The sequence below is a fragment of the Eimeria necatrix genome, genomic scaffold (assembly GCF_000499385.1).
Source record: "Eimeria necatrix Houghton genomic scaffold, Enh_scaff256, whole genome shotgun sequence".
In the NCBI taxonomy this organism is placed as follows: domain Eukaryota; phylum Apicomplexa; class Conoidasida; order Eucoccidiorida; family Eimeriidae; genus Eimeria; species Eimeria necatrix.
In genome coordinates, this window is record NW_013653123.1 from 15381 (window position 1) to 39751 (window position 24371).

Consider the following 24371-nt stretch of genomic DNA (forward strand, 5'->3'; position numbering starts at 1 on the left):
AGGCTTTCAAGGCAACTGCAGCACAGCGCGCAGAGAACGACGCAGGCGGTCTTGTGTCCTGTTAAGCAGACCCTTAGCCCCTCAAAAGTTAAGTAAATTCATTAAATATTTTCATTTTCTACGCGCTAGGAGAAAATCACGAGCTTTATTTAGTTTACAGACTCCACGGTGGGGCCCCACGACGCTACTGGCTCCCAGTAGCAGCAGACGTGTATCAGATCTCTATGCTTGTGGCCCTCTTTAGCGCAAAGCGCTCCTGCATTTTTGGAGCTGAGGACTCGCAAGCTGCATCAAGCTTTCTTTTTTATAATTCTGTAGTCTTAATTCACTGCTGTCTTGGGACGCGAGGCGACTGTGTGCCGCTTACCAAGCGGGGGCCGCACGTCAACTTCTGGGTTACTTCCGTTTTTTACTCGCCACTGAGTTAAGAACGAGTATTTTTATCTTTTTGTCTCTTCTACTACATTTGCAACCCAGGAAAGCGCCGCGAAAATGGCACCTCCAGCCGGCAACGTCACCATCGGGGAGAAGCACAATTTCTCCTGGCAGCAAACGATGCTGCGGATCAAAGACCCAAAAGTCACTGTGCCATTTTATGAGCGCCACTTTGGCATGAAGCTGGTGCGCCCATCAGCAGCAGCACACCAGCACACTCCCGCGAACCCTTGTCTTCAATTTAAATGCAACAAAGATAATAAGAGGCTTCAACTCCACGGAATAGTTCGTTAGTTTCAAGCTTGGAAGGTAGAGGCACCGAACTCGCCGTGCCAAAGCCCATTTGAAGGACAGCTACTACGTGAAATGAGTTGCAGTGCAAGGCCAGTGGCCTTTAGATGCTCCGCATGAGTTGATCTGCCATTAATATCTGAATTTTTGTCGTTGGTTCTTCCTCTTTTTGTTCAGATCCATTCGTATACGTTTGATGAGGCAGGTTTCTCCCTCTACTTCCTCGAGCGCCCTCGCGATGGCGCAGTGTTGCCGACCCCTGGCACCCCCGAGGCGGAGAAGTATCTGTGGAGCATGAAGGTGAGATGTGCTCAAGTGATTTGAGTCAAACATATTCTTCTAAGTTTGAAGATTGCTGTTTTTTGGTGAGATGTGCGCAATTAATTTGAGTCAAACATACTCTTCTAAGTTTGAAGATTGCTGTGTTTTGGTGAGATGTGCGCAATTAATTTGAGTCAAATATACTCTTCTAAGTGTGAAGATTGCTGTTTTTTGCGTGTTTTTTCGCCTCAGGGGGTCTGTTTAGAGCTCACGCACAATCACGGCACTGAGAAAGACCCCAACTTCAAAGTGAACAACGGAAACGAAGAGCCCCATCGCGGGTTCGGGCACATCGCTTTCAACTGCCCGGATGTGGTCGCGGTGTCGCAGCAATTGGAAGAAGACGGGTAATTGCAGAGAGAGAAAATGTCTTGCCACCCGCACCTGCCCCCATCTGTCTTCACCTGTGTGTCAGTGTTCCCTTATTTTTGCTTGATTTAGTGCTGCGCAGCTTTTTCTGTGATTTTGCTCAGCGTGAGCTTTCAAAAAAGGCCTCATGAAGGCCGAATGAAGACAATTGCTTTCGCCAAGGATCCCAACGGGTACTGGATAGAGCTTTGCAACCGGCATCCCGAAGCTCACATTCCTGAGAAGTTCAACTTGTCACAAACAATGATTCGAGTCAAGGACCCGAAACAGTCCCTGGCTTTCTATCGTGATCTTCTGGGCATGAAGCTCATTGCAAAGAAAGACAAAGGCGACTTCACCGTTTATTTCCTTGCATATCTAGAGCCAGGCGTTTCGCCCCCAGAAAATATTGAGGTGAAGTGGCCTATCGAAGCCTTACTAGTTAGTTAGCGCGGAACACGCACGAACCAAATGGCCTTACAAACAAGTTATCAAACAAGTTGTGGAACCTGCACAATGTGCAAGGGAACAGGCCAGATTGGGGATTTTCCTGTGTATCCACGTTTGTTTTTCTGGTGCATTTCTGGCATTTGAACAGGGACCAGAGGCTGATGAATTCATCAAGAAGCAGTGGTTTCCTTTCTTGGAGTTGACGCACAACCACGGAACAGAGACGGACCCGAACTTCAAGTACAGCAACGGCAACGACCCTCCTCAGGGCTATGGCCACATTGGAATGCTTTGCGACAACTTAGAAGAAGCCTGCTCGGAGCTTGAGGCTGCTGGAGTGAAGTTTAGGAAGAGGCCTCAAGTAAGAGCTTGTCACCCGGAAAGTTAATTGAAGCAAGAGGGAAAGAACATCTGCAGCACTAGCACGAAAAACTTGGCCCGGCAAGGGAGTTTTGCTAGCTTTATTGGAGTGGGCATGTGACTCGCACTTGCAGTCGGCCGATGCGGGGCAGATTTGGCAGTAGAGATTCCACTTTATATGCGTTCTCTTCGACTTGCTTTGCCTGATGTGTCAATAGGATGGAAAGATGAGGGGCATTGCATTCGCGTTGGATCCGGATGGGTACAGCGTGGAGCTCATCAAGAGGGGCGTGACATTTTAATGCTTTTCATCTTTTTCGATTTAACACCTTATGCTTATAATCCAGCGCCCATTTATCAGCCTGCGCCGATTCATTTTTGTGGGCGTTACGGTCTGCTCTTTTCCAGAGGTCATTCATTCCAAGTAGCAGTCGCTACATCGGACTTCATGCATTTAACATGTGCATGCAAAGAAACAAGACTCGCTCTTGCATAGTGACAAACATGACTCCATCAGCCACTGCAAAGTCCATTTCTTCGAAGCACAAGACTTTCACGAGTTCCAGTTCAGTATGACTGGGACTTATGTCTCGAGTGTCGCTGACCCTGTAGCAGAGTAGACACTGAAGTTCTTAAGGGGTTCACTTTGCCTTTTAGATATCTCCTTGTGCATGGCGATTTCATAAGTGTCGTCGACGCGTCTAACAACGACGGGAGGCATAGAAATAATAGGAAAGTGAAACAGCCAGCTTGCCGCTGTTTTCCTTAGGCGTTTTACATGTTTGGAGCGGACTGCTTGATGTATAAAGCTGCGAACAACAAGTTGGGAACAGTGCGAAGCGATAAGGCGTTAGCACGGGAGAAGCAAAGGAGTCATCCCGCACTAAAAAGCCGCTCTCGATCTCTTTGCGTCTGTTTGGCTCGCGCCTTGACGCATGACCCTTGTAGTTGCAACTGTTCCCGAGCTTATGTGTTGCAATAGAACGCCACTATTGTGGTTGATGCTTGGCAAGACTGGACAGAAGCCAGTTGCCTTGGATGTAGGTTGTTCTTCGAGTCCGTGGAGTTTATTGGGAAGTGAACATCGCAAAATGTCTCAAAATCGAACCACACAGCAACGAAGCCACAACCATGCTGAAGGGCGATTTCACGTAATGAAAAGTGCCTCGCTTTAGGGTTCACTAAAGAGCGCTCCAGCCTTTTTAGGGCAGCACCATTGTTACTTCTATCTCTTTTTAAGGAGTGTCTTGAGCTCTGCAGTGCACCAATTCCTGCCAGTAGCTAAGAGTTGGACATTCCTTAGCTTCGGCAGAGCCGGGCTGGCAGGCTGAAACGTAGAGTCACAGGAAGCTGCTGTAGCTCGGGTCACCTCCGGCTAGCAAGGCAGTACAGCTTCCCTGATTTCTGCCCCTCTGGACAAGCAATTCTCCGGCTTACTGCTAGGCAGCACCAGAGGCAGTCCAGTGTTCATTTCAAAGTCACGTTAAGGTCTTAAGGCCTAAGTATGGCTTTGAAAGGAATGCTGGACTGCAGTGGAAGGGTCATAGCTGTCTAGCAATGCGTGGGAATGTCCGGACACCCTTGGGAATTCGGGAAGAGCCAGTGCTCGCGTTATGAACTTCTTAGTTCAGGACAATGAAAGCCAAAAACATCAGCCACAAGACAAGCGACAACTGAAGCAAAAGAGCAACAAGGACCTTTCAGTTTTTTACGAGTTCGCGACAGAAAATCAACTGTGGGTTGTGCAAAACGAAAGTATGCTTGTGAAATCAGTAGTGTCAGCGAGCATGGATTGAGCTGCTTCTTCCTTTGTAGTTTCGCCACAGCATTTGTGATGAGCCACGCTTTGTGGTGTTTTATGTGCAGAAAAAAAGTAATGCATGCATCTACTCCACGCTCTAAGTCGAAGATCCTGGTGCGGCAACAGAGCTGCACTTTTGGCTTTTGATCTTGAGCACAGTTGACTTACCCAGCAAGTGGAAGCCAACTGCGAGGCCGCCGTAGTAGCCTCTATGAGCTAAACAACAAAGTGATTAGACTGTTTATCACCTCCTCCTTGAAAATAAAAAAAGTGAATACCGGCATATTCCTTTTCAGGTGGTCTCATCTCGCCCTGGTGGCAATAGTGGCGACAGCCTAGGAGGTGAGTCTGAAAGCAAGCAGCATGAGGCTTACCTTTCTTTCGGAAACCACAGTAGTGAGGGGTTGAACAACAGAAGGGGCGGCGGGGGCCACTCTCTTGTGTTCAACTCCAACAATGCGCGAAAAGGGCAGAATTTTTCCGGGGTGGCGGGGCCAGACCTCCCCGGTGTCTGAGGCGCAGCAAGTAGTGGCAAGTTGGGTTTTTTACGCAAAGTTGCAATACCGTGGTGCACGGGTCCGTGCTTTCCAAGTTCTCTGAAGAACGCCGCATGCACACGCGCAAGAGTTTGAGTATTCACAGTGAACTTGCCTGCGATCTGTCACGGGCGTGGGGGGCCTTCAAGTTGTATGATGAAAGCCACAAAGTCCCAGGAGTAGCCCGTTAGCTTACCGTGGTCCAAAAACAGCCCCTGGAGAAGCAAAATGAGAATCGCGTGCATGCAAACACTTAAGTTGAAGCTTACATGGCATTCGTTTGGCAGATATTGCAGTGTACGCCCTGCAACTGTTGGTCAACCGTTGCGAGATCGTGGCAGGGCTGCACTTACTTTTCCTTCTCTGTTTCAACGCAGGGCCTAAGGATAGATTTATTATTTCCTTAGACACTTTGCAAAATAAAACAGAGAAGAAGAACACTGCACCATGTCAGTTCGCACATGGACGCCCATTTCCGCTTTTCGGCTTCCGACTGAAACGCTTCTCTTTTTTCACAAGCCGCAGTCGTGGAGCCAGGAGGCTCGCATGCTGCCTCCTATAAGATATTATTTTTAAATAAATTAAGCTGGCTTGCTAATTTAAGGGGATCGCAGCAAGCCTTACGAGCCAGTTTGACCCCTGTTCAGATTCTGATGTCATCATCGACAGACTCTTGCCAATCGGAGGCAGGACGTTCCAGCCTGTTTCCGGGATGAAGAAAAGCAATTAATTGAAGAAGTGCTGCCTAGCTTACCCACGGGACAAGGAAAGCTCCAGTTTATTTCGCAAGTGTCGGTCGCTGGAGGAAGCTGCAACATGAAAGTGCACAGCGCCGCTGCTGCACAGAAAGTACCTTTGCAGGGCCAGCTGACGTTGCATGCACTGTCCCCGCGGCCTTTATGAAAACAGTTTCACTTGGAAGAATGTGAAGTGAAATCACCTCTCGAAGCTTTTCTTCTCGGAGAGTGTCGCGAGGGCAAAAGACACTCTGTTTACCCCGCAGGGGGCCTGGCCTTCAGGGGCGTGGCATGTGTTATCCTTTTTGGCCCAGCCTGCAGAGCCTCATATTTGTCTCAGCACTAAAAGCCAGACTCTGCATGCTTGCCCTTGGGACAGGGATCTGCGTATTCCTTTTCGCAGGTGTTCTCGCAGGGGAAGTGGGCTTGGCAGGAGTGTTCGAAGGAGCGTTTCATGTCTTTGGTGAAGTACTGCGAAAAGAGTTGAAGACAAACCAGCGAAACTGCTGCATGCAAGAAGTCCAAATACTTTGAAGTTCCAGCGGCCTTCACAGGGGCCCCTCGCAGTGTACGCGGCAGGAGCAGCACACCAGAACGCCCCCTCGTGGGCCCTGCAGTTCAGCTGCTGCAGCAAAACTGCTGCTGCTGCTGCTGCTGTGGAAAGCTCACCAGCCTTCGGGGCAAATGGCCTCATAGCCAGCCTATCAGCCCCATTGGAGTTGCATGCATGCAACATGAAAATCTGAACTTTCCATTTCCTTCTGTCTCTTCTCACCACGCAGTCTTGCGTGCACGGCCAGTACGCGCCGCATGCATCCTAGATTTCCACCAGCAGATATTGTGCAGATTTTTATTAATGGCGGCTCCGAAGTGTTCGGAGAAGTGACTGCACTTGCGCGGTGTACGTACACTCCAAGAGCGCTTCGCGGCCTCGCTGAAGCCGCTGAAGTTCGCCACTAAAGGACAAATTCCAGAATAGTTTCCGAGAGCTGCAGCCGCCATTTGTTGAGTTTTGCGCAGACTAAAGGAGGGGCCTTCACTCCTCACCAGCCTCGCAAGTCTCCCCGTCTGGCCGCAGTCCAAAGCCCTGGGGGCAAGGCCAGGAGTAGTCGCGAGAGCCCGAGGGGCAAGAGTGGATCTCATCGCCCTTGCAGGGCCACTGTGCCTGCAGAGTTCAGCCGGTGCTGTTTGCTGCTGCTGCTGCTGCTGCTGCTGCTGCTGCTGCTGCTGCTGCAGGGCCTACTTGGCAGTCTTTTGCCCAGTCGGCCTTTCTTCGAAAGTTCTGCACTCAACTCGCGAGCCAAAGAGCGGCAAAGGAGGCCTTACGCGCTTTCCGGGTAAAATTCAAAAGACTTCGACGTTTCGCAGTACCCTGCAAGCACTGCCATAACTTGCCAGTCCTTAACAAGAATGGCAGGAAATGGCATGCCTTTGTAGTCTCTGAAGCCACCGCAAGAGGCTGCATGCAACAAATGAGTCAGTTATATTGGAAGGCTTACTTGGGCGCGTCGCAGTACTGGCTGGATGTTTCCCTGTCAGATCGCGGCACCCAAGAACGCGGGCAAGGGGCCCTTTAAAGAAGTTCAAAACAGAATTAAAAGACTCAGAAACAAATTCAAGATGAGACGCGTGGGCCTTCGAAACGCACGAGAAGTCTGTCACGCAGCCTTCGGCTTCTTTCGCTTCTTCCGCCATCTGCCACGCCGACCCGAAGGAATGCAATAGTGCAAATACGAGCACTTCTGGCATTCCATTTCACCTGCTCTTCTGCTTTTTCCAATATCGAAGCCTCTATTTGCTGTCACGAGTGAAATGCATTCGTGGACTGCGACGATCACTGCGCTGCCAGCCAACCTGCTGCTCCGCCGGTGGCAGTTTGTGGACAGTCCGCTCGAAACTTTTCAGAAATGGAGACGATGAGTTCTGAAATAATATTATGCGATGATAGTTATCTTGAAACTGAGCCAGTTTTGTGCATACTAGTGATTCCATCTCTTGTTCGAGCACCGCCGTGCTGGGAAACTCAGCAGACTGCGGTCTTGTAATGAGTCCCCCATCAGCCAAACACTGGAAGGAAAACCAGGTTAAAAGCTGCACTGAAATTAATGTTGTTGGTCTCAACATATTCACCAAAGACCAGCCATGCCTCTAAAACGCTGGCTAGATAGAAGTTCTCTCGCACGGCTGTGGGATTCAACTGTCGATACACTCACCGTCGGCGGCTTCCGTGCACTTCAAAATGCGCTCTTCTAGTTTCCGCTGATCTACTCAATAATATGCGACGAGTATTTAGGACAAACAAAAATATTAGGGTCGATGGGGCTTCAAGGCCATTTGTTCGAACATTCATTGGGTTCGGTCGATTTTATTGAGCGTCTGCAAGTCTAAGACTGCGGCAGTCCACTCAGCCAACGATAAACATATACAGTATCATTTGCATCATATGTACTTTTTTCACGTTTTTTTTCGTGCTAGCGGGATTCCGGCATCCGAGACCCAGACTTGCACGCTGGAAGCCTCGACAGGATCATTTGGCGCTCGAACACAGAAGTCCCAAGCTGCACAAATTTTTCGGGACTCTGAAGGAATAACTTTATACGCCATTCAAAACAGCCGCATTTTGGACAGTTCTGGAGATTAGCTTTCGCAAACGCCCTCAGTCTTCTGTCCGTGGCAAGATCTGACACGGGAGCATTGGGGCCCCCTAGGGGCCCCCCGGCTGCGTCAGCAGAAGCCGTCGGAGATGCCGTGAAAGCTTCCCTTGTTCCCTCAGCTACACATCTTGTTTGCAGTTTTATTCATTTCATGTTAATCAAATCTTCAAATCAACACTGGCTGGTGCAGACAAGGAAAGGGTCTTCGCTGTTTCCCGCGGAGTTGAAAACTGTGTGAAGACCCTTTCTGGATCTCGCGGCCAAATGCAAACATGCAGCTCCACTCGCGGTGGCTGGGGCTGACGAAGTGCTGCTGCCGAGCTGCAGCAGAGCTGCTGCTGCAGCAGACCGCAGCAGATCTGCTGCTGCAGCAGACCCCACAGAGACTGCTGCAGCTGCAGAGTGCAGAGTTCAAGAGTATCTCCACTTGCCCTGTCTCCCGCGGCGCCTGCCCGCTGGTTGCTGCAGCCAGGCAGCAGCAGCAGCCCCGCAGCAGCTCCCGCCCAGGCAGCAGCAGCAGCAGCAGCAGCAAAGGAGCCCGTGCTGCAGCTGCATGGGGACTTCGCCGAAATAAGGAATTCCCAACACTTCTCCCAACTCGCAGTCTGCGCTCGCTGGCTGGCCCTCGTGCTGCTGCTCTGCACTCAAACACTTGCATGCAAAGTGTGAGTTTAATTGGCAAATGTGCGCAGAGCCGCGCTGCTCTGTCTACAGCTGCAGCAGGGACTGCAGCAGCAGCAGCTGCTGCTGCTGCTGCAGCAGGAGCTGCAGCAGATGGGGCCTACCCAGTGACTGATGGGAGTCCGGGCTCGGGGCTGTTTGTTGAATACAGTGTGGAGTCAGTGAGAGAAGCCCTGAAGAGGCGGAGAGCCAGGAAAGCTGTGGAGCATTCTGGAGAGTTCAAAGACAGCAGCGCTGCAGGCCCCGCGAGGGCAGCAGCAGCAGCTGCTGCAGACGCTGCTGCTGCAGCAAAACGCAGGAAAAAGCGGCAAAAAAGGCCCATTTTCAAGGCCATAAGCGACTCGGACTTAGTGCGAATTGAGCCGAGTGAACTCAGCTCTCAACAGCTGCTTTACTTGCTCGGCAGAACTTGCTTTTTGGAAAGCTCAGCCTCGAGCGAGGGCTGCGGGACTGCAGCAGCTGCAGCAGGGCCTGCAGCGGCTCCTGCGCAGTGGCAGGCGATCTTCAGAAGCTTTCGAAGAAGACTTTCTGAAATGGATGTTCTGGAGATCACGCGGGCTTGCCAGGGGCTGGCTTACGCGAAGAAGCTGCTGGACAGAGCAGCAGCAGCGGCTCGAAATCCAGCTTCCGACGCAGCTGCAGCAGCAGCAGCAGCAGCAGCAGCAGCAGCAGCAGCAGCAGGCCCCACTGAGTGGCAGCCCGCACTGGAGGAGTGCTGCGCCGCCTTCGAAGAAGTGCAGCGGCAAGTGGCCAAGCAAGTCCACCAGCTTCAGGGCGACTGCCTTTCGCGGGTCTTCTACGCCTCCCTTAAGGGAGGCTTCAGAGAAAACGGGGGATTCGTTGAGTTCGTTTGCGATGAAGGTGAACTCCTTCAAGACACACCTAGACATATATATATATAACATATATATATTTATATTTATATATATTTATATTTATATTTGTTTATAATATATATATATATACTCGGACAAGTTTTGTTTGACGGCAGTCACGATTCGCTGTAGTCTGTGGTTTCCCAGCTTCTGAAGCATCCGTTGCTGACAAGAAACGTAGAACTTGAGAAGCCGATACGCCATAGTGCACTTTTAATTATATCGGAAATATTTTATTTTATTTTATTGCATGCGTTTTTGCTAGTGGAGGTGTGTAGTTCTCAGCAGACTCGACAAGCTGCGCCCGTGGCATGTATGTCGCATATTCCAGGCGAGCTTTTCCTCGAATATTGTTGCTGGCGACTTCACAATAAAACTTGGAGAGCATCTCGTGAAAAATCTCGCTTTTCTCCCGGCAAAAGTATGCCCCTTGTTCGATGTTTCTTGCGTTTGGCCAGATGGAATCTTCGCACCTCTGTTTGCCTTGGCATTTTGAACTGTCCTAAAAGCCACAGTGCACTGCATTGGATGCATCTTCGCTTTATGCATGTTTCTGCGCTGAAAATTTACTCTTTTTGATGCTGCAGAGCATCAGTGGGCTAATTCCGGCACTGGTGCAGTTGAGAATGCTCGAGAACCCAGCGCAGGCGGCCAAACTAAATGTTATTGCTGGCAAACGGTGAGGGGGCTCGGCTACTTTTGCTGAATAAGCAAGGACAGATTGTCCTCCATATTGGTGCTCTTTCTAATATGCCAAAAGACAAAAGATACTTGTTTATTTTGCAAGATTTTGACCTCCCGTGACGAGTGCTTATTTCAACTTCAGGTTTCGAGGGCTTAGTGACCCCAGCCTACTTGTTTTGTGGGGCAAGCCGATGCTCTTCTACAAGATCCTTACACCAGTAAACATCGTACGTGAGCTCCACGTCTCGCTCTCGCATTGAGCACTTGGCAACTAGAAAAGGGGCAGCTACAGCAGAACGGCAAAATTTTCAAGCTGTTTGATTGCAGGTAGCTCTTATAAAGGGTTTGATTAGGGCTGAAGCGCCCACAAATTATGCAGTCACCAAGGCCCCAGACAATGAAGAGTCTGTGTCAGAATTTAGCGAAGCCGCAGAGGGGAGAGCAGCCCCCACGGAGGTCAGCTCAGTATCTGCATGGCACTGCAAAGGGTTTTAATGTTGAAGGCCTCAGGTACAAGTGTGCGCGCCTTATTTTGTGTAAGCTTTCAATGTACTTCCGAAACTTTTGCGCGAAGCATCTGTGTGCTTTTTCAGGCAACAGCGGACGCTCTAACTGTCCACGGTCTGAACAAGATTTTACTGCCTTTGAAGCTGATGGAGTTGTGCATTCGCCATGACTACCCTGAAGTACGGCCAGCAGGGCAACAGTTACGATGAAGAAGACGAAACAGCGGATCCTCTACATAGGCATTGCAACGAAGTTGAAGGGACAAGTACATAGAGAGGAAAAACACTGTCTACGTGTTTTGCAGGTTTATGCAGCGTTGGCACCCAGCATGCGATCGTGGTTGGAAAAGGTTCGAGCGACGCAGGTCAAAGTGGGTGGCAACTCTGCTGCAATCGCCGTAAAGGTGCATGCCTGATACACATGGCGAACATCGTCAGATTCACTTTAACTTCCTTAGCGGTGTGTCTGCGACTGTTGCAGCTGGCGTGCTTTGCCCCACCACTAGAGCAGCAGCATGTGAATGCTCCCCTTGTGCGAATCGCGGGTGGTGAATTCCATCTGCACCCTTCTATGTACGGCCCTTTCTTGCTGGAGCTTGCGGACCCTCTAAGCCGCACCACAGTGGAGTGGGATACACCGTGGCTCCTTTGCCCTCCATGGAACGTGAGCTACTCAGCAAATTGAGCTACTGAGCTACTCAGAAAATTGAGAAACCCTTGTGAGAAACCTTGTGTGGCCACACTTGCCTACAAGGAGCGCCGGCAGTAGGTATGGCCCGTCTACTATTTCGATTACTTCTAAGTACTCTCGGGTACAGCGGAGGAATTTCCACCTTTGCGCTTTTGTTGCCAGGAATTTGAACAAAAAGCTTACGCTGAGAAGAGACGACGCATCCTGCAGGCGGAAGGTTGGGAAGTCATTCTGGTGCCTCTCGCACCCTACACAGAAGCGGAAGATGCGGCGGCAAAGGAGAGGTACACGAAGACTACACAGCGTGCCCTAAATATTCAGCTAGCGCTTGAGGGGGCCTCTAGTCCCCCCAAATAACGTTGGAAGCATATTGTTTGCATTCGCTGCTGCAGGTACCTGCGAGGGGCTGCGCGGAAGCTCATCCCAGGCAGCTTGCGCCGAAACCAGGCAGAAACAGGCGAAACAGTATCTACTTTCTAAAATGCAAGCGGTCTCAGCGCTCGTGCCCTTCTACATCTAGTATAGCAGCTTTTCGTGTCCAGCGGGGTGTTGTCTGAGCGCCTTATCCCATTTGCGGAGACCTGCCCCTTTTTCAGATTTCTTAGTTCGGTCTAGATCGGGAAAAAAGAAACAGTGTGCACCTCAATTTATCGCTAACTGCACTAGAATGCGGCATCCTCCAACCTGGGGGCCAACACAGATGATGGATTGCACTGCAAACCACTCACGTGTGAGCCGTGACTCCGAAGCAGCAACAATCAAGAAGCAGCCTCTTAGCTGTCGCTGTCTTTTTAGCGCTGCAACAGTTTGCTGCATGCGATAAGTTGTGAAAGGCGTTGACTTCGAAACAGATTGCCAGAAAGCATTATCAGCTCTGGCGCCATATGGCACTGCAGGTCAATGTAGGCAGCACTGGATCTGTTCAACTCAGCCGATGCCACTACCGCCACCCACAGTCGGCCGACTACGACGCCTTAAGCTTTTCTCAGTTTTCCTTTTTCGCGGTAGTTTCTTGCCCAGTGCCGTACAAGTACTTCCTGCGTTGTTTCAGCATGTGACTGTACAGCTGGACGCTGCCAGGGATGTACAGGCAAAGTAGGATAAGATATGACCAGTACAGACTCAACTCGAAGTTCAACTTGTTTGGCATTGGGGTTGGGTAGTGGGAGAGTGCATAAGAGCTTCTGAGGGCTTCGAGGCTGGACCACATACAGACCACTTCACTTGTGATGCCAATCGGGTACAGCACAGTGAAACCTACAGACAAGCAAACAACAACAATGGTATTATCTAGGCTTAAGCACAGTGGAAAACGGGGAAACTGAATGAATGCCGAATTCAACGTGGAAGAACGTCCCACTGCTTTGTGGTACTAAGGGGTCCTTCGGCGTTTGCACACCTGAGTAGCGTAGCCACTTTAGCAGAACAGGCACCTCAAGGGGCGTTGCATCTTTGCGCATAAGATCAACAAGCTGGAGAAGCTGCTGGACAGCGAAGAAGGGGAACCTGTCAGCCGCATTGACACACTTTTCGACGTCTACTCTTCTGCTCTGCAGCATCGAAGCCCTGTGTTGTAAGGCAACCTCGCAGGTCTTGTCAAGGCGCAAAATTATTCTTATTGTGTGCTTGAGACTGATACCAAGCTCCTCCTACCTCAAAAGCTCAGCGCAGCTCCAGGCTGCTACGCAGGTCAGCAACGCCACGGGATGTCGGGAAGAGGGGACAGTGGGGAACAGAAGCCACACCAACTGCAACCGAGAAAAAACCTGCATGATTGTTGTCATTACGCTGCTTCTAACAAGGCCTGCAAACAAACGTAGTTCCACAGAGCAAGGCATCGTTGTGTAAGAGCATAACTGTAATGGTCCCGGCCACGTAGAGGCTTTGCATTGGTAGCTGCCGCCCTGGGCATACAATTTGCCTGTCCTGCTCAAGCTGGTACACTTAGCTGACCCATAAGAGAATGCACAATTTCCATCACAGCCAAACTCTGGGCGAAAAAGAGAGGAGACTCCAACTCAGGCCAGAGTGAGACGTGGAAGGCACCCGGCAAATTGTGGTCAAGACAATGCTTGACTATAACATAAAATACATTGCCCCATGCAAGGCTACACAAGACGTTGAACGCCATCATGTATAGGGAGCCCAGGACTCCATTCTTTGGAGTCGACTGTTTTTGAAAACTGGCCCCCGCCGACCCGCCGGCACTGTCTTTGCTGCCCGTATCAGCCACCGCCATTTCCTTGGCCTCCATAAATAGAATAAGATTAATGAATCGTTACAAGGCTCTCAATCAACCGGCGCCGCTGCCTTTCCCTTCAGCTCTAAAGACTTGCAGCGAAACGCGGTGTGGGCAGCTGGGAGACAGCTTCGCGACAGCTTACACTGAAGTTACTAAATAGCAATGAGGAGAAATCAAATGGATTAATTATCAGGCCAGGGTGTGCTACCCCAAGACAGCAAAGCTTGCGCATGCTGGCAATATTTATCACGGCGTCGGCGTTTCAGCTTCGGCTGTGGCGGCCGTCTCTAGGGTGAAGTTCGTCACATTGCCCCAGGGAAGTACACTATCCGGTATAATAAAAAACAATTTTTGCAGTTTGTGATATATGTTGGCGGGTTCCTGATTCTCATTTCCGCTCAGAAAATTATTGCATTAGATGAAACTTTATCTATGGGAAACTGTATGTAACACCTGCCCCTCCTCTGGCTCCCACTGTGTAGAAGGAAATTAGCCCTTTATTCGGTCTCTTTGCCGAGCTCTGCAACTAAGGTTTTCTTATATTATAAGCAGTTGCCTTGCATTTTTTGGCAATTTGTCTCGCGGTATTTGGGAATCTATCGGGCCCCCTCGCTGAATTTTTCCCACATCGACCACGTGCCCGCTTCTGCCCCTATAAAATCCTAAGCCAATACTGTTGTCTTCGCTGCATCTTATCAAGCTGCCCTGCATTGCATATTTCAGTGTAGTGGAATACGTTAAGCAGGACGGCACGCACTACGCCAGTACATCCGTTCCAAACTAGCTTCACAGCCTGCAGTTAGTTCAAGGACTTCAACAAGCATTTCTCCATCTGGGGAATCTTTATTGGCCTTGTGGATGTCTTCCCCGCCGTCGATGCGGCGCGTGCCTCCAGAGGACACAGGGAAATGTGGGTATTGTCCTACTCCACTACCTTCAGCAGATATCTGCACGTATAGCCCTTCAGAACAGCTCGGTACGACGGCTACTGTTTGCGATTTCAATGGAGTACCAGAGCCGTTGCAGATGCAGGAACAACGATCTCATGAGTTAATTCATTCCGCAAGACCTTCGCCCTCAGCTGAGAACTTTTCCTCGCCAGAGTCTACGAAGAAAACACAGCCGGCTGAGCCTGGCTTAAATTGCAATGACACGTCATCAGACAGAAGCAAAAGTAGATGTGGAAGTGAATCGGAAACATCTCTAGCCTCTTCTACGTCTTCTGACGGAAGCGTTTCTGCTCCGCTGGTTCCGTCGAAGCAAAATGGTCCTCTGGCCGAGTCGACCGTCCAGTCTAATGAATTGAAAGATGATCCTAATCCTCTTTTGACCCATAATATGGGGCCACTGTTGGTTTCGACAGCAACGGAGGCACTGATAGAAGGGTGTGATACCAAAGATACAGCTGCGGAAATAGCTGCGTTAAGGGAGCTGGTCGCGAGCTTGAGAGAGGAGAACAAACGGCTCAAGGAAGAAGCGAAGTCTGCGAAACTTGCAGCTGCGACTGCAGCACTCAACGAGGGCCCTCCTGCTGTGGCAGATCCTAGCAGCTCAGCAGTTACAGCGCGGCTTCCGAGCTCAGAGTCAACGTCACAGCCCAAGAGATTAACTCCTGCTGATACAGAGAACAAGGGAGTCCACAATGCATCAGAAGTTGTGAATAAAGCTAGAAAAGGAAGGGCTCCCGGGGCCCCCCCCAATGGCCGAGGCCCTGGTAGGAAGCCCCCGGGAACAATGATGAACAAATGTTTGTCCTCTTCTTCCAACACCAACTTACGTCTGTGGGGCTGGTGCCTTCGAGATGAGTCAGTAAGCTCTTTGCGCGGCTGCTGCGTTGACCATCTGGTGGATGGCGGTAGTTGCTGCACTGAAGAGAGCACTGATACCATTATTGGCAGCAGCAGCAGCTGCCAAAAGAGCATTGAGGGATCGACAGCTACAACGCCGGCGACGCTTTTGCCTGCTGAGCCGCTGGAAGCCTCGTGGCTGCTGGGTTTAGAAGAAGCTGTGCAGTCAACTCTGGCAGTTCCACAACAGGATCAGCAACAAGCCCTGGCTCCTTCATTGAACAGGGACTCTTCCAGGAATTCCCTCAAAAGTGTAGTGGAGGAAATCGGTTTTTCAGGTTGGTGTCCTTTTCCCCTTTTGCATAGTTAAAGTGACGGTTTACCCATGGAGCGATCCATTTTGGAAGTAGGCGAGGCAGCGGGGCCGTGGTTAGAATTTCGGAAGTAGCAGGGATTTTTGTTGACCGCTGACGTGATTTTTGTTTTTTTGGGCGGTGTGCAGTTCTTGAAGTGAAGCCGCATGATGCTTCAGGATACACTGTTACGGATGACCCTCGCCTGGTTGAGTGGTTTCGGCGCACCAAAGCTTCGCCTTCATCGGCGCCTCCCGTGCAGCCCAAAGGGTTCGGTTTGACTGTCGGCTCACAAGCTGCTACCCTCGCGAAAGATGTTAATCTGTTTAGTCTGGGTAACAAAGGGAAGAAAAAGGCAGCTACGCTGCCTCCGTCTGTCAGAAAGAGCATCAGTGAGGAAACGCGTGACGCTCATTTTTGTTTCGATCGAGACCGAAGAGCAGTTCAAGGCAAAATATTTGACGCTCACTTTTGTTCCAAGCGATACTACAGAATGATGCAAGGCTCAGGTTCCCCTTTTTCATTCCATCCACAGATCACTTTGTTGCATCGTGCTGGTTTTTGTGAACAGGCATCTCCCTATCAGCTCTGAGGAGGGGATGCGTTGATCGTATCAACTTCATTAAGCGGCTGCAATCGGACATCTTGCAGTGCACACTGAATTCAAGCGCTATAGAACTTCTCCTGTGTGTGTTCTGGTCATTCTGAGCGTACTGTTATATCTTATGTGCTCGCGCCGCACTGATTCGCTACTGTTTGCGTTCTTATGCTGGGATTTTGTTCTAGCTTTTAACTTAGGGTCTTTTTTTTCGGCAGATAAAAAGGTTTGAGCTTTTCTACTTGCTTGCAGGGAGGTGGTGCCCGACATGACTGCGGCGACAGACAGGCGTCAGCTCTGGTTTGATGCACGCGATGCGCTTGCCAAAAGCAGGGATTGTGCTTCGGGCCCTCCCGATGACGAAGAATCGTTTGCTGCTTTTGTATGCGGTGTCCTTGCCGCTACTGCTTCTGCCGCTACTTATCTTTCGTCCGCATTTGCCCTAATTCAAGTGTGCCCGTTGGCTTATCTTTGTTCATGAGGAAAATGGGCGGCTACGTGTGTCTGCCACGTCTTCTGGCTCTTTATTTGCCGTATAGGTCTTCGAGTTCGGTGCGCTTCACCAACGGCTAGAGCTCCTACACTTTTTAAACAACAAAACCATGGAGGCGTACCTCTCTTCATTGATGGTGGTACGATATGCAGCAACGTTTAAAAGGCTTTTTGGGCTCATGCTGAAGGCACCAAGTTGACCCAAAAGTGATGTGTTTTGTGTTGATTGCCCCCAGCAAGTTCAGGTGAAGATCGACTGCTTAGCGATGCTGAGGAGACGGGCGCTGAAAATTGCTCAATGTGTCAGGGTAGGCTGGATGAACTTACTCTTTCCACAAGCTGATCACACGTCACTTGGTTTACCATATTAATTTCATGCCCTTTACTAGCAGGGATACCGTCAGAAGTTGGCATGACGAGGTTACCTACAACTGTGCGTTTGTCCGGGTTGTTGACCTCTTTATAGGTGGTTGCTCAGGCAGCCGCTTTTGTCAGCGGTGTCTGTCAGACTATGTCCAGTCACGGGCCTATAACGGGAGGAGCGGGTCAGAGTGAAGCAGAGAACGTGAAGCCCACACTGGCGAACAAGACAGAACCCAAAGTAGACAATGCAGGCAGGACACAAAAGACTGCGAGTAGCTTTCCAATGTTTAGGTGGCCTTTGCTATTTGATATGGTAAGGCTGGCAATGTGCTTGGCATGTACTACAGTGCGTGTATATGAAGAGTTGCAAAATGTGGCGCGCACACGTAACCATCCGTTTTGCACCACAAGATATACACAAGATGAAGAGGCCTTTTTGAATCTTTAGGTCAAGAAGCAGTACGGATTTGGTGCTGATGGTTCTGTAGACCGCAGTCGCTCCTTGTTAAAAATCCTTGTGTGTCACACTGGTGAGCAAGACCAATTTAGGGTTGGTACATTACCCCCACTTGAGAGCAAGTTGAATCCTCATTCGATGGGGCATACCTTTAGGCAGTACCTCAGGGTGTTGCGGCGTTTTACAAATCACAGAAAGAGCCATAGTTTCGTTGAAATTGAACAACGTATTTGAACACGGCAGTTAATGGGCAAAGTGCGAGTTGGCGACGTGCCTACAGGCAAGCCCCTTGATAGCACGGAACTCACGCTGCTTAAAAGAGCAGCACAGAAGCCGATAGGAGCTTTATTGGAGCAGCAGGCGTCGCTTGTGCAGGTGCTACTTCTGTTATACCGTGCGTCAGTCTATGCTTCGTCTAACCGGTCAGTGGCCGAGAGAGAAATGGAGCAGGACCCGAAGGATCCTATTCGAGCTCTGGCTGCCCAGCTGTTGCAGTGCTGCCATTCTAGTGTTAAAGGCCCATCCAAAGAAAGGGCTTCAGAAGCAGTCATGCACGACACTGGAGATATGCTGCTCTCTGTAATTCCGAGATTTGTGTTGGATTACAAGTCGCGATTGAAGACCCTAGCGAAACTTACGGCTCAGCTCATGCGGGAGTACGCTACTTTTGTTTGCTGGATGGGAGACAAGGAATCTTTTTTGCCTGTACAGTTACTCGTCCGTAGAGCAGGCAGCAATAAAGAGGCGCAGTGGGGCCTCCACGGGGCTTCATTGCCCACTGTGCTTTCGACGGTTTCCTTACAAACACCTCAACGGGTTGAACAAGTTCCTAAACTTGACGCTTTTGAACGCCTCAGCACGTTTTTAGAGGAGCTGGAGCGCCACGCTGAGCCTCCAGCTACCATCCGGTCTACGCGCAAACAATTGGTGAGCATCGCAAAGCAGCGCAGGCAATTGGTGAGCATCTGAGGCTAACGACGACATTCAGGCGGAGGAGATGAACGAAACGCCTTTCACGTCTTAGTTTTCGGTGTGTAGACATCGGGAAGATGTCGGCGTGTTGACTGCGTGAGGTTTTTGTTCAGTTCGACAGGCGTTACGCCACAAGCAGCCGCTCAAGCAGTCCGAGCTCTTCATCGAGCGCGTCATCGAGCTCCTCACTGCCAGTGCTTTCACCCGGGTCTTCGCCAGAACGCCAAAAGCGTCAGAAAATACAACACACACTGACGACATCTTGCAAGGCGAGTCAACAGAACTCAAGGGCCAACTCCATTCCACTGCCAGGCATGAGCACTGAAGTAAATACGACGAACGCCCGCCCCCTACTTCCGCACGATTCTTCTCTCATGCGGCCATCTGATGATCGTGCAGTTGGTCATGAAACACTTCCTGTACCTCAAAATCCTTGCAGCAATAGCAGTGTCGAGCCTCCCGCAGTAAATCCAAGCCCGCAGCTCGCTTCCAGGGCTTTTCGCATTTTTTCAAGCTCGTTTGCAAGGAAGAAAATGATTGACACCCAACAATCCCGCTCTTGTCAACCGGTCCCTGGGGCCCCCGCAAATTCATTGCGATGCAGTGTTGGGGTGGAAAGTACGACACTTTGCGATCCCACAGAGAACTTGAAAGGCTCTCCTGGAGAGTCTGCGCGTAAGCAGCGTCTGGAAGCGACTCCACGTAGCTGTCTCCTCGGCCGTGTTAGTGGTGCATTGGCTACTCGTTCAGTAGAGCGCGGCCCATTGGCTCCAGAGGACCACGCCTTCGAAGCAGACAAACACCGACTGGTCACCGAATGCGGACGGAAATTGGCTTCCCTTACTGATGACCCTTCCGACGTTTGTAGGAGCAGCCTTGCTTCTGTCTTCTGTTCTCGCAGCCAACTTAGTAAGACCAGAAGCGTGCAGTGTTTCTTTGTATGGACATGCGCTACATCTTGGTTGCATTGACTTTTTTTGCTGGATCTTCCCGCTCGCAGTTCACACTCGGCTGATTCCATTAGACCATATGCTGCAGCCGTAAATTTGGCTACGTTCTGGTGCATTTCTCGCAGCTTCTGGAGTTCATGTGTCGCTTGAGGAGGTCCCCATACTCGGAAGCGGTGCTTCTTCGCCTTTGCTGCAGCATAAGCAACGCAGTCTACGGGAACAGTAACGGCTTCCGGAGGAGCAGCATTGCCTCCTACGACATGGCGCTCAGATCGTTGGTACTAGAATAGGCAGCTTTAGAATTTTAGAGGACCGATGAATGCCAGCGCGAGCATGCGGTACTATGTTTGGTGTGTATCGAAACTTATGCGCTGTTCCAGTAAAGTGCACCTGGTTCAGCGGACTGTTTTTTTTTCGCACAAGCTTCTTTCCAGTTGGCAGGCTTCCCTGAAGTGTACATTTCGTCTTTGCAGCTAGATCCACGGATCATTTTGCTTGTAGGAGCACAGTATGTAAAGAACAGGTACCTCGCGTGGATACAATGCATGCACGGTAGCAAGCCGCCACTGCCGTATGATTCGACCACAGTGGCTGCGACATACGCCATTGTGGCTGAGCACTTTGCGGAAAATAGGCTCGACAGACCAAGTATTCCCCATAATATGCGACAAAAGCATCCGCCCCAACTGCCTGAGCGGATGATTGCCTAGCAGACACGCTAGATGCAGGAACATCAGGGCTTTGATTCCCGGCACTTCAGAATCTGCAGATTCGAGTACCTTCGCTCCCCAGTTGGTGGTAATAATGTTCTAAAGTCTTCAAAAACAGAGATTACGCCGGCCCCCATTGCTGCAACCGTTATCAAGGCAGTCTGTGGCAGTAGCACCAGGCCTTCAAAGTAACCATTAAGACTTAGGGCAACTTTCCGAGCCGTGCTACGCGCTTGAGCGCAGGCTTCGGCGCAGAAAGCCACGGAAAATAGGTCTAGATGTTACTGGAATGCAGCACTCGTGGCACGCGTTCAACCACCTTAGGCATGCAGCGCCATCCGGCATGCGGGCGCTGTCGGCAGTTTCAACTTAGGGACTGGCACCGCTACGCTATTCTCAGTAAAGCACAACATTAGTCAAACACAACATTCAGTCTGTAGCCAAGTACAACACCGAAGAGCTGACAATACTACTTTGGCAGAAGCCCGCAGAAACAAGGTAGGATACTTTCTGGAGGTGAGCTAGGAGTGGGACGTTGATTCGTCCCCTGCAGGAGGATCCTTTGCGTCATCTACCCGGCAGGGCCAAAGCTTGACAGTTGCATCAAGAGAAGCTGCAGAGAAGCCAAGCAACATGAAACACAAAAGCTTGTTCACAGGGAAGTTCTACCAAGCTGTGCAGTTGCCTTTGACTTGTATGCAAGCTGCCTTCTACATGTCAGTCTGTTGCCAGGGTTACACGTAGCACAGCTTCATCCACACTATTTGGAGCCTATTCAACGACGCCATTGGTACAAAAAATTGGATGAAGATGAAAGTGGATACACATCTTACCACTGGCCAAGATGTCAGTTTTCAAGTCGTAATCGAGGCAAGTCACAAATTGCGAGTGCGCGCCTTCAATCGTCCGCTCGCAATCGCCTGCGTAGTCCGGCAACATGACCCGATGATGTGCGCAGCGAGGACTAAATTATGTCAACAGTCATTAGATATCGTTTACTTTCTTCGGTGAAACATGGCTGGCTAGGTGAAAATTTAGGCGCGCTGAACGGCAAGCCTGGCATTTCACCTGTTAGAACGTTCCATGTCCTTATGCTTCTGTCGTCACTGCAAGAAATAATGTGCTCCCCAGTAGGATGTACGACAACCTGCCGGACCCAGTTATCGTGACCTACCTTCGGAGTAACGGAAAATACCGCAGCAAGCAAAATGAAACAGGGAAAATGAAAAGGCTGACTGCATACCACAGGTATACCTATGAAACGTGCTGCAAGGTTTTCTCACTGTAACTTACGAGCGTCTGAATGCAAGTGCCTCCGATGACATCCCACATTTTAATGGTTTTATCGCGGCTAGCGGAAATAAGTACCAAGCCCGCTATCCGCAGAGCGTGAGTTGTCTTTCCCTCTCCTTCTGCCTCCAAAAGTGCCTTTGTGTCCTGAAAAAGAAGGGGCGTACGACAGAGTCAGTTCTTGCTATACAGCTTTGCTGTGCAGTACAATTCGTGTAAATCATGCTGTATGAGGCGCGTCTCCTCGCCAAGACCTGCTTATACTAACACTGTGCTACAGATCCTGACCAGCATGGAGGACGGTAAGGGTGGTGGCGCCATCCTGTGAGCATGCATGTGGCGTAGCATTGCCTCTGTCGCGAAGGTAACCGATTCAATGACGTGCTGGTGGCCGACAAGTTCTCGGACGGCTGATGTGAAGTCTGGCCTCCAAATAACCACCCTGGAAGGTATAAGAAGCATCAACGGGTCAAGGGGTGCAGGAAAGGCACATTAAAGCGGCAAAGTATTGCACTTGGAGCAACACTGACAGAAGTGCTACAATGTTTAGAGTTAATGTATATCGCTTGGCACCCAAACCCCTACTAGTCAGCAGGATAATCTGAAGTCTATTCACTGATGGGTAACTGACGAAAGGGAAACGTGTCACAAACCCCATTGAATTACCTTTGATCGTTTCCACCAGATGCGAAAAAAGGGGCAGGACGCAGCTTTGCCTCAGGCACGCAAAGGCAGCGGACCCACGAGCCACCACTCCCTGCAGTTCCACCGACCCCCCAGGCCCCTGCTGTATCTACGGGGGTAAATGTCCGAAGACAGAGGCCCGTTTCTGCATCCCACAGCTTCAGTGAGCCATCTCGTGAGCAAGAAATGATGCAGGTGCTGCTACCAGAGTCATTTCCGTGCGGGTCCCCGTCTGCAACACCTCCGTTGCTCAGTCCACGCAGGCGCATAGGAGCGACATCATTTCTTCCTTTGTTATCCCTCAAAGTAAGAAATGCAATGGCCTGCATAGTAAGGATCCAATGCAAGCACTCGCTTGAACCTGCCAGAGTTCAATGCTGAAAGAGTGACGACGCAAATGACGTAAATAGTCAACATACCGAAACAGAATCATCATGGCCTCTCAATGTTTCCTTCAGTGTATACGAAGTCTGGACGTCGAATAGTCGAAGCGTCATGTCACTGGAGCACGTAGCTAACCTGAAAAACACGAACCTTGCATACGTCGAGCGAAACTGAGCCCCCTAATGCGGATTCACAGAGTTACAATAGTTCCAAAGGAACGCCTTGCAAAATACGCATCTTGCTCAAAGCTGCCGTTAAACTGGTACGGAAGCTTATTTAGATTCGCACGAAGACAGTGTGGACAAGAGGACACCTCACCAGCGGCCTGAAGGATCAAATGCTAAACCCGTAACTGATGCATGGTGTGCCCTAAAAATCCGCGTGATCGCACCAGGGCCGCTTCCTTCCACTGATGTGACCTGCGCGGCAACCAGAAATGACAGTCTGGGGAAGTAGGAAATGCTTGAGCGCCTCATCAAAAAGCTAATGTGCCTGCAGTGCCTCAAGAACTGCGTGAAAGCAGATTCTCACACGAACGTTGCCATCGTCTGCTCCGATCAAGAGCTGGGGTAAAAGAGGGTGGAAAACACAGCATGTCACGGGCTGCCTCTGAGCAGATATCACGTAGGATGGTTTGAAGCTTGGAAGCCCTGCTGCTTTCTTGTTCCCTGAATTGCACGCTGTGGATGTGAACAGTTTTAGTTGTTGTCCCTGCTGCTGGAGCTGATTTTGAAGCACAGTCACACGAGCTTGAAGGCGGGCCGTAGCACCCCATCGCTTTGGTAATGTTTCACTGTCAAACTTCTCACTCCCGTGAGTTAAGGCTGTCGCAGCAGAAAACTGCTCACAAGCAGACACTGCAACAATCAACCCGAGCACATAACTGAGGAGTCGACAGGCGCAGCAGGCTAGATTCTGGCCATAGACCACACAAGACGCCAGGAAACCATGCACAAACGATGCACACAGCCCTAGCATACTCTGCGGATTAGAAAATGTGAAGAGTAGAAGTACTTACGTCTACATGTGCTTCCCTTTCAAACACTCTGTAAGCCTCTGGAAATTTCGACTCGAGATAGAGAGCAATGGCCAGATGGAGCTGCTGCTCCTGTCGCGCTCTCAGAGCCATCTTCTAATCGTCCTACCCGCCGGCTTGAAGCCGACGTACTACAAGTTCAACAGACAGCCTTTCGTTCAGTGCTTGTGCAAGCGGGGTGTGCGCCTGCATGCCCTCGTCCCCGTCACGTCGCCTCAGTCTACAAAAGAGCCTCCTGGTGTATAACATGGATTTCCTCTTGCTTTTAGGCATGAACAGAGGCTAAAATGTTCTCGCGTCTTCACTATGTGAGCTCGAAGGATACACAGGTGAGCACATCAGCGCCTGCCCATTGCTGCAGAAGACCGTTGTCCGTGTTCAGTCAAGCCCCTGATAGCAATAGCTACATATTTATGTTACAAAAGAGGAATGACTTAGTTAATGTACATGGCGTATTGTTTTCTATGTTGTTCCCAAACCGCATGAGCAGGCGCACGCTGGATCACCAGACAGTGTTCTGCAAGCGCCAAGTATATTGCAGCTGCTGTTCAACCAACATATCGAGTTCGAACAAATTCAAATTAAGCTAAATTGTTTGGTCGAATAAGGAATTAAGATGAAATGAGTTTGCTGCGCTCGGTGAAGCATACACGTCCAACAAGGACGTGTATGACGGTGCGCTG

General features: G+C 50.4%; 7 protein-coding genes across 7 annotated transcripts; 3 read left to right on the top strand and 4 right to left on the bottom strand.

The window, feature by feature from the left end:
- Positions 1 to 492: 492 nt before the first annotated feature.
- On the top strand, positions 493 to 2507 carry ENH_00035170 (lactoylglutathione lyase, putative; the record flags this gene model as incomplete). Its single annotated transcript, XM_013580385.1, has 6 exons — positions 493 to 621; positions 904 to 1026; positions 1240 to 1394; positions 1521 to 1809; positions 1994 to 2206; positions 2424 to 2507. The coding sequence occupies 6 exons, from the start codon at positions 493 to 495 to the stop codon at positions 2505 to 2507; spliced, it is 993 nt and encodes a 330-aa protein (XP_013435839.1).
- A 3114-nt stretch (positions 2508 to 5621) lies between these two features.
- ENH_00035180 (hypothetical protein, conserved) lies at positions 5622 to 7028 on the bottom strand (the record flags this gene model as incomplete). The annotated part of the gene is made up of 4 exons (XM_013580386.1): positions 5622 to 5750; positions 6189 to 6444; positions 6606 to 6651; positions 6779 to 7028. The coding sequence occupies 4 exons, from the start codon at positions 7026 to 7028 to the stop codon at positions 5622 to 5624; spliced, it is 681 nt and encodes a 226-aa protein (XP_013435840.1).
- A 1169-nt stretch (positions 7029 to 8197) lies between these two features.
- On the top strand, positions 8198 to 11850 carry ENH_00035190 (hypothetical protein, conserved; the record flags this gene model as incomplete). The annotated part of the gene is given in 11 exon segments (XM_013580387.1): positions 8198 to 8233; positions 8239 to 9475; positions 9768 to 9910; positions 10077 to 10168; positions 10316 to 10400; positions 10501 to 10629; positions 10767 to 10859; positions 10985 to 11050; positions 11161 to 11343; positions 11533 to 11654; positions 11763 to 11850. Coding segments are annotated over 11 exon segments (2274 nt in total).
- Positions 11851 to 12355: 505 nt separating this feature from the next.
- On the bottom strand, positions 12356 to 13609 carry ENH_00035200 (protein tyrosine phosphatase-like domian-containing protein, putative; the record flags this gene model as incomplete). The annotated part of the gene is made up of 4 exons (XM_013580388.1): positions 12356 to 12627; positions 12770 to 12876; positions 13024 to 13174; positions 13324 to 13609. 4 exons carry the CDS (start codon positions 13607 to 13609, stop codon positions 12356 to 12358), a joined length of 816 nt encoding a protein of 271 aa, XP_013435842.1.
- An 861-nt stretch (positions 13610 to 14470) lies between these two features.
- On the top strand, positions 14471 to 18959 carry ENH_00035210 (hypothetical protein, conserved; the record flags this gene model as incomplete). The annotated part of the gene is made up of 8 exons (XM_013580389.1): positions 14471 to 15737; positions 15902 to 16144; positions 16324 to 16438; positions 16603 to 16801; positions 17309 to 17518; positions 17654 to 17735; positions 17943 to 18589; positions 18756 to 18959. 8 exons carry the CDS (start codon positions 14471 to 14473, stop codon positions 18957 to 18959), a joined length of 2967 nt encoding a protein of 988 aa, XP_013435843.1.
- A 47-nt stretch (positions 18960 to 19006) lies between these two features.
- Positions 19007 to 19228, bottom strand: ENH_00035220 (hypothetical protein, conserved; the record flags this gene model as incomplete). Its single annotated transcript, XM_013580390.1, has 1 exon — positions 19007 to 19228. One exon carries the CDS (start codon positions 19226 to 19228, stop codon positions 19007 to 19009), a length of 222 nt encoding a protein of 73 aa, XP_013435844.1.
- Positions 19229 to 20815: 1587 nt separating this feature from the next.
- ENH_00035230 (WD-40 repeat protein, putative) lies at positions 20816 to 23781 on the bottom strand (the record flags this gene model as incomplete). The annotated part of the gene is made up of 10 exons (XM_013580391.1): positions 20816 to 20907; positions 21128 to 21214; positions 21363 to 21468; positions 21588 to 21731; positions 21873 to 22026; positions 22251 to 22591; positions 22688 to 22787; positions 22971 to 23071; positions 23184 to 23492; positions 23671 to 23781. 10 exons carry the CDS (start codon positions 23779 to 23781, stop codon positions 20816 to 20818), a joined length of 1545 nt encoding a protein of 514 aa, XP_013435845.1.
- Between the last annotated feature and the right edge of the window lie 590 nt (positions 23782 to 24371).